The sequence below is a fragment of the Rhinolophus sinicus genome, linkage group LG06, assembly GCF_036562045.2.
Source record: "Rhinolophus sinicus isolate RSC01 linkage group LG06, ASM3656204v1, whole genome shotgun sequence".
In the NCBI taxonomy this organism is placed as follows: domain Eukaryota; kingdom Metazoa; phylum Chordata; class Mammalia; order Chiroptera; family Rhinolophidae; genus Rhinolophus; species Rhinolophus sinicus.
In genome coordinates, this window is record NC_133756.1 from 33,661,806 (window position 1) to 33,670,480 (window position 8,675).

General features: G+C 36.5%; 1 protein-coding gene across 1 annotated transcript; it reads right to left on the reverse strand.

The window, feature by feature from the left end:
• Positions 1-2,456: 2,456 nt before the first annotated feature.
• INSL5 (insulin like 5) lies at positions 2,457-8,675 on the reverse strand. The gene is made up of 2 exons (XM_019731090.2): positions 8,465-8,675; positions 2,457-3,019 (listed from the first exon to the last, which is right to left on the reverse strand). Exons 1-2 carry the CDS (start codon positions 8,637-8,639, stop codon positions 2,787-2,789), a joined length of 408 nt encoding a protein of 135 aa, XP_019586649.2. The 5' UTR covers positions 8,640-8,675; the 3' UTR covers positions 2,457-2,786.

Genomic DNA, 8,675 nt, shown 5'->3' on the forward strand with positions numbered 1-8,675 from the left:
GGAGAGAAAACCCAGCCTGATTTGTGCAGGGGGTGCTGGGAAATTATTTTTAAATTCATACAAAAAATATTAAGATCAGAGAGTCATTATTTCATTTTGAAACTAAAGAAAAATGAACTAAGTGTTGTTAGGTAATTATAAAAATGCATTATGTTTATATTTTCCTTTAAGGAAATTTATTCTATAAGAAATTTACTTTGGTAGGACAGCTGAAATTTTTGAAAAAGAGCAAAATGGCTCATTTGCATTCCAGTTCTTAAACACAAGTAAAAGCCTTCTAAGCACCCACTCTAGAGAAGTAGGTCAACCTGAAGAAATTAGAGTGTTTGTAAGCACAGGTCGGCAAAATGCAAAGGGCCAGGTAATAACTATATCCATCTCTGTAGACTGTGAGGTCTCCGTCACAATTTCTCAGCTCTGCTGTGGAGGCACAAAAGCAGCCATGGACAATAAGTAACCAAATAAGTGTAGCCATGTTCCAATAAAACTTAAAAGTTATGCACTTGATTACATGCATTGTACTGCAGTGAATTTCTTAAAGTCACCAGGTAAAAGATACTATTATCGCTTTCCCCCCCAAAATTTCTAAAGAATATGTAATGCCTTCATTTTATAAAGTTAAACTAATCTTGATTGCCAAAGAGAGATCAATTTTACTTATGAATACAGATATGAAAATTCTCAATAAAATATTAACAATTCAGTCCTGAATATTAAAAAACTATTACACTATGATCAAATAGATTTATTCCGAGAATGCAGAGAAATTTCAACATAAAGAAGGCTATCAACACAATTCTTCACCTTAACAAAAGAAAAAGTACCATATGATGAAATTAAATAGGTATTTGATAAATTTAGAAGCCATTTATAACAAAATAAGTCCTTAAGCAATATATAATAGAATAAAACTCTTTAGATGATCAAGAGTAAAGATTATTTTATTTTATTTTATTTATTTATTTATTTATTTATTTATTTATTTATTTATTTATATTTTCACCAGCAAACATCATGTTAGTACCCACCCATGATTTTGTAATATCATGCATTGATCATTTGGAAAATATTGGTTCGCTAAGTTATGTAGATCTTCCAAATGTTGATATATTTCATTATACAATATCAAAAATTCATTAATATCACCACTAATGCTCATGGTAGTGAATAAAAGTTTTGCAAAATTGCGTGTTTGAATTTTATCATCAGCAACAAATACTGTCAGTTGTTTTTCCTGAAGTTAGTTACAGACTCATTTTCAAATGTTCATTTTCGAATCTTGTTTCATTTAATTTCAAATACTCCAATCTGAATAACCACAATTTTTCAGTCTTTCTTTAAAAATACATGGTGCTTCATGGAAAAAGCAGCTAGTTTGAAGCTCACAATTCAATCCCAAAAGTGCTTTTCCTGACACAACCATCATCCTTCAATATGCCACAGAATTGCTTCATGTGCTCTTCCCATTTCACCACCCTGAATATTCAAAAGGGATGTGCTCAATGTTTGAGATTTAATATTAATTTTACTGCCTTATCAAAGGACATTCTTCAGTGAAACCAACTTAAAACCAAACAAAACAAGCAGGGAGTATCTGGTGGTAAAGAATATCTTGACTATCAGTACAGTTTAATGTGACTGTTTTGATTCATGCCAAGCAGCCTGACTTTGAATCCAGTAACACCACCTCCTTAGCTCTGTGACATTTGCTTAATTTCTCTGAGCCTCAGTTTCTTTATCTGCAAAACAATGGTAAAGAATTATCCCACCCTTACAGGTTTCCTGCAACAAACTGTTTAATTACCATGCACAATGCCTTGGCACATTTTAAGTGTCCAATATATAGTATATGTAGTAGAAGGATTTCAAATACACAGACTGTAGTATTAATAAGAATAGTACTCCAAATAAACAGAGTCTGACTATTGCTACAACCCACAGGGGAGTTGGCTGTCAGAATTAGAAATGAAAACAGTTTTGTGATATCCTTACTTCGTGTATTTATTTGTGAAGACATCCAATTGTGTCACAATGACTTAGCTATCTCTGTTTAGTTTCTTCCAGGATGAGAATAGAATGTCCTTTTATCTCAGCAATAGGGAGACAAAACCAAGGTTGTCCAGACAATAGGAAAGAGCTTATTACTCAAATATTTTCTGGGTTTGAGCTGTTTATGGGACCTGATACACATATGCCCCCAGCTATTTTCAAATAGAATGTTGAAGAGCAGCATAATATTATGAAATATTTATTGATCACTTTAAGGGTCTTCGAGAAAAACTCGTGTTTAGATTCTTATTCTTAACCAGGAATCAGTGTTTAAATTTTCAGTAATAATATACAGTAAACCAAAAGTTGAATGGATAATTATTTCTAGGTGATGAGGCAACAGTTGATTTTTTGTTTCTTTTTATGCTTATTTTTTAGGTTTTTCTACCATCAGTATTTTTTATTTACTGTTTTAACATGATTTAATTTTTTTTAAAAGGGAAAAAATCACAGTGAGCTTGGTTTATGGCATTTTTATTGCAATTTTGCACAGCATCTGAAATTTCAAAGGATTAGTTAAAATTTGAAAAGAACAGTGCAGTCATCTTGGCAAAGGAAGAAAATAGACTTTATTGTGGTATTCATCTACAACCATTCATCTACAACTTTTAGGAAAAAATATTTATTGCCTTCCCAAAAGCCATTATTTTAATCATACAATATAAGTGTACTGGGCAATAAAGCACTGTAATTAAACACGTGCTAAAGCTCTGCCACTCATTGGGTATCTGCTCGTCTCAACAAAGAGCACTCAAATCAGCCATGGAACAGCCATTAGTGCAGCACAAAGTTTGTAAGTCTCGTCTTGATATCACTGAATGCTTCTTTGACCCCCAAAGCTCTTGAGTGGGCGGCTGTCCATGCTGAAGACTTTCCTCCCCTGTGGAATCCACCTTCAGAAGGTTTTGTACTGTGTTTTCCTCAGAAACCTCATGTTCATTTGGAAGCTGGAAGTAGTTTCCTCTCTCATCTGTATGGAAAATGAAAAAATACTTTCTTAGAGGACCCTGAGACAGAAGAAAGCAACTAAATTCTACTACTGGGGAAATGCATTGGATTTCTGAAAGGAAATTGAATCTTACACATCACCTTTTTAAAAATGTTGGTCTGGTTTCAGAGATTAGACAGTTTCAGAAGAACTCAATCATCTCCAGCCTCCCCATTTTATGGAGGAGGAAACATGAGTGCAGAAAGGAATAGTGACAAAACAAGTGTCACTCTGCTAAATAGTAACAGGGAAAGGCTTAACTTCTGTTGTACTGGCTACCTCTGCTCCATGACCAGCAGCTTCCAAACGTGTTAGTTATATGCTATACACAAAAACACAAACAAAAACAACCCTGTGTATGTCCTGCAAAGCTGATCAGACAGGAAGAAAGTAGAGATTTAAACCTCTATGCCTAAAAATAAAAAGTAGGCCCCAATGTTTTTATCAGAATGTTGTTCCCAAAGTCTTCTCTCACTTTAACTTTAGTCAGACTTACTTATCAGTAACTTATCATGCTGGGAACACCAAGAAAACTTATAGGAATGAATGCTGATTGGTAAAACAATAATTATTCAACTAATATATGGGAAAATAAATAATATATGGGAAAATACTCTGAAAACCTGTGAAAGGTTAAATAAACAGTATTATGTCAATGGTGTTAAAAAGAGATAGCCTTGATTTCCAGTCAAGATGACAGAGTAGGTAAATGCTGTACTTGCCTCCTCTCACGACCACATCAAAATTACAACAAATCTACAGAACAACCATCATTGAGAATTGCCTGAAGTCTAGATAAACAGAAGTCCTACGACTAAGGACATACATAAGAAGCCACTTCGAGAATGGTAGAGGGGGCAGAGACATAGAACAGGTTGGTCTCACACCTGTGTGTGGCGGTTAAAATTGGGAAGGATATCTTGGCTGTTGAGGTCCCCTCAGAGGAGCAAGGGGTCCCAGCCTCACACCAGGCTCCCCATCCCAGGGTTCCAATACTGAGAAGAGAAGTCCTCACAACTTCTGGCTGTGAAAACTAGCAAAGATGATGGCTGAGTTAGACTGAAGGCTGCTGGAGTCCAGGCATTACTCTTAAAGGACCCATGCATGGACTTACTCGCTGAAAAACTCACTCTGAGCTTCAGCTCTGGGACAGCAGCTCAAAAGGTATGAGGGAAATACAGGAAGGAACTGAATTGTCTGGCTTCAGAGTGAGAGCTGGAGGGGCAGCTTTCTCCTGGATAGAGGAGCTGATGGAAGCCATTGTTTCTTTGTTGAGCCCTCCCGCTTCCCCATGTGCAGACACAGGCAGCTGCCATATCTGAGTCTCCATCAACCTGGCTAACACTGTTCACCTCACCTTGGTGTTTTCCTGAGGTCCCACACCATCCAAATGGCCACCCCACCCAAATATCTTCCAGTGGCTTTTCCATACAAATGGTATGTCTTGTCTCATGTTGTAGTTTCCTAAAATCTCTCAAAGGTTCACAAAAACCAAATAACAGCATCTGGCTTCAGCATGCTCCATACTTCTTGCTGATCGCAGCATTATTGGTAGGCAGACTCAATTCACAGCTTGGCTTGTCCCAGGCACCTCCAAGCCCAGCACCTCCAAGATGGCTGCCATCTGCAGATCAATCTATGGTTCATGCCAGGTAGCTCTGGGAAGACCACATGCTGCAGGCTGAACTTGCCCTGCAGTGAGACCCCTCCCATGAGGCCCTGGGCCTGCATGCCTGATGGTTGGCTTTGGACCCAGCTAGAGTACCACCCAGCTGCCTCTGCAGAGTGGGCAGGCACTAGAGCCTTGCTAAAATGAATCCTGCTCCATAGAATCAGCCACTGCACAACAGTTCCTCCACTGTAGTCATGGCCAGTCCTCATAACCAATCAGCTCAAGGGTCAATTCCTTTCATTGATGTGAAAACAGCATCCAAGGCTCAACTACAAAGGGAGGGCATACACACCTACACAAGGGACACACCTGGAGGGATTGGCAGGAAATATTCAAAGTGAAGGAAAGCAAGGACCTATAACCATGATTACACTACCCAGCAAGGCTATCATTTAGGTGACCAAGAAGACTGTACCACTGATTCCCACAGCACACCTACTACATAAGGCCACTCTACTAACACTGAGAGACATAGCAGCCCTACCTAATACATAGAAACAAACACAGGGAGGTAGCCAAAATGGGGAGACAAAGAAACATGTCCCAAATAAAAGAACAAAGCTCCAGAAAAGGAACTAAATAAAATGGAGACAAGCAATCTACCAGACTCAGAGGTAAAAATACTGGTTATAAGGATCAATGAACTTAGGGAAAGAGTAGATGAATTCAGAGAGAACTTTAAAATATAGGAAACATAAAAATGGAGATAGAAAACATAAAAAAGAACCAGTTAGAAATCAAGAATACAATAACTGAAGTGAAGAGTACATTACAGGGACACAACAGTAGATTAGAGAAAGCAGAGGGTTGAATCAGCAATTTAGAAGTTAAGGTAGCAGAAAACACCCAGTCAGAAGGTAAAAAGAAAAAAAGAATCCAAAAAATTCAGCAGCTTAAAGGGCTTTTTGGACAACATCAATCATACCAACATTTCTCATCATAAGGGTACAGAATGAGAAGAAAATAATTGAACACCTATTTAGAAAAATAATGACTGAAAACTTCCCTATCCTGGCGAAGGAAGTAGACATACAAGTCCAGGAAGTACAGAGAGTCCCAAACAAGATGAACCCAAAGAGGCCTACACCGAGACACATCATAGTTAAAATGGCAAAGCTTAAAGACAAAGAGAGAATCTTAAAAGCAGCAAGAGAAGGTAGTTAGTTACCTACAAGGTAGCTCCCATAAGACTGTCAGATGATTTCTCAAGAGAAACTTTGTAGACTAGAAGGGATTGGCAGGAAATATTCAAAGTGATGGAAAGCAAAGATCTATAAACAAGGTTACTCTACCCAGCAAGGCTATCATTTAGATTTGAAGGAAGGACAGATAAAGAGCTTTCCAGACAAGAAAAGGCTAAAGGAATTCATCACTACCAAACCAGTATTATATGAAATCTTAGAGGTCATTCTTTAAGAAGAAGAAGAGGGAAAAACAGAACATAAATATGAATAACAAAATGGTAATAACTATGTACCTACCAATAATCACTTTAAATGTAAATGGATTAAATGCTCCAATCAAAAGACATAGAGTAGCTGAATGGATAAGAAGACAAGATGCATACATATGCTATAAGATACTCACTTCAGATGGAAAGACACACAGACGGAAAATAAAGGGGAGAAAGATATTTCATGCAAATGGGAATGAAAAAAAGCTGGGGTAGCAATACTTATATTAGATAAAATAGAGTTTAAACAGAGGCTATAGCAAGAGACAAAGACCCAGTAATCCCACTTCCGGATATTTATCTGAAGAAATCTAAAACACTGCTTCAAAGGAACATGTGCATCTATGTGTTTATTGCAGGATTATTTACAATAGCCAAGATATGGAGGCAACCTGGGTGTCCATGAATGGATAAATGGATAAACAAGAGATGGTACATATATACAATGGAATATTACTCAGCCATAAAAAAGAATGTTATCTTGCCATCTGCAACAACATGAATGGACCTAGGGGGTATTGCGCCGAGTGGAGTAAATCAGACAGAGAAAGAAAAATGTCATATGATTTCATTATATGTGGAATTTAAAGAACAAAATAAACAAACAAAGCAGAAACAAACTCATAGATACAGAGAACATTTTGATGATTGCCATCTGGGAGGGGGATTGTTGGTGTGTGGATGCAAAATGGGAAGGGATTAAGAAGTACAAAATTGGTACTTACAAAATAGTCATGGGGATATAAACTATATAGATATAGATATAGATATAGATATAGATATAGATATAGATATTATAAGGAATATAGTGAATAATATTGTAATAACTATGTATGGTATCAGATGAGTAACTAGATTTATTGGGGTGATCACTTTGTAAGTTATATAAACATCTAATCACTTTGTTATACACCTGAAACTAATATTATGTGTCAACTGTAATTGAAAAATAAAACAGTTAAAAATAAAAAGAGATAGTCTTATACAGACTTCCATTCCACTGCCCCATGTGTTTCATAGATATTCCAAATGTGTTTTTTGTAGCGTATTTTGATTTGGTAATCCAGAGATTGATAAATTATGGTAATTTTGGTAAATTATGCTTACTCTCTTGAGATTAAAAACCCTTATTATTTCTGTTAACATCTAGTAATTCTGACTATCTCAATATTAAAGTGGAGTGATAAGTTCATAATTTGTCAAGAAATTAGCCCACCAAAATATGAAAACTGTGGGTCATCTTTAAAAATATTTTTGTTTATCAAAGTCATTTTAAACCAAATTGAAACCTTTACTTATCATATATCTGGTTGCAACATTTATTAGGTAATTATTTATTTTTAATCTTTTTATTGTAACAATAACAAATACAATTGATTATTAAAATAGAATCTTAAATAAATTCTGCCACACACTTTAATGTAAGATTAGCAGGAAGAAATCCAGTCCAACTTCTAAATTACTTGAACTGAAAAAAATGAAGAAATGCAGTGAAGTCAGTCCCCTCACTATTTCTGAATCATATTGGGTTCATTCCCACCTTCAAAATTTTGATCAGACAATTCCTACTGCTGGAATTCCCATTAGAATTCCACTTCACCACTCCTCGTAACTCCTCAAATCCTACATATCCTTTAGGGCCTTGGTCAAACTCCAGTGCCTCTACAATGCTGTCCTTTGTTACAGCACCCACCATCTTTTTCCCACCTGAGACACAGTGTAGAATCAACAAAGACCTCAGTTCTTAAAGCAGACAGACCTGGTTTGCTCCCTAGCCACGTTGCTTACTAGCTGGGTGAACAATTTTGTCCTTTGTATAGTAAATGGCAATAATATTACTTACATCACAGGATGCTTTTCAGAAGTCTGAATGAAATATTGCGCATGAAACTACCTGGCACTTAATAAGTGCTTAATTATAGATTCCCTCCTTCCTTCCTTCCTTTAGCATCTGCCTGAATTCCAACTTATTATATTCTATAATTATTCATGTGTAAAAATCTTGATACTCCACCATGCTTTAAATCACGTGCTTCTCTCTGTCCCCTATAGCTCCTGCCATAGATATTGAGCTTATTGAAGTAGTTGTGCAATGAAATGATTTCAAGATGGAGACAAAAGAAAATAAGGTCCACATTTTTTTAAAGGTAGTAAGCTCACCTCTTTCCCAAACCACATTGTTTATTTGATAATTAACCCCCTAAATTGATGTAGAAGTGACTTACCCGTAATTAGAGAAACAGGTACTAAAACAAGCCTGAAAAAATAAAATAAATGAAGCAGTCACATAAGTTAATGTTACCTTGCTGACCTAGAGGGATCCCTTCCAGGTGCCTTCTCCATCTGGAGGTAGCACATATGTAGATGACTCTTCTTATGTACTCTCGCCCGCAGAGCTTCAGAGACTTCTCACTCCTCACTTCTAAGGCGGCAAGTAGGACAGAGAATAGAAATAAAGCAAAAATGGAGCCCTTCATTTTGCTGAGAATTGAATGAGAATCTGTTACGGTGAA

What these genes read in the sequence shown, in the direction of transcription:
- INSL5 (XM_019731090.2), bottom strand. Translation starts at nt 8,639, where the DNA reads ATGAAGGGCTCCATTTTTGCTTTATTTCTATTCTCTGTCCTACTTGCC. An exon ending in GATCCCTCTAGGTCAGCAAG is followed by an intron (nt 3,020 to 8,464) that starts GTAACATTAACT and finishes TTTTCCATACAG; the next exon opens with ATGAGAGAGGAAACTACTTC.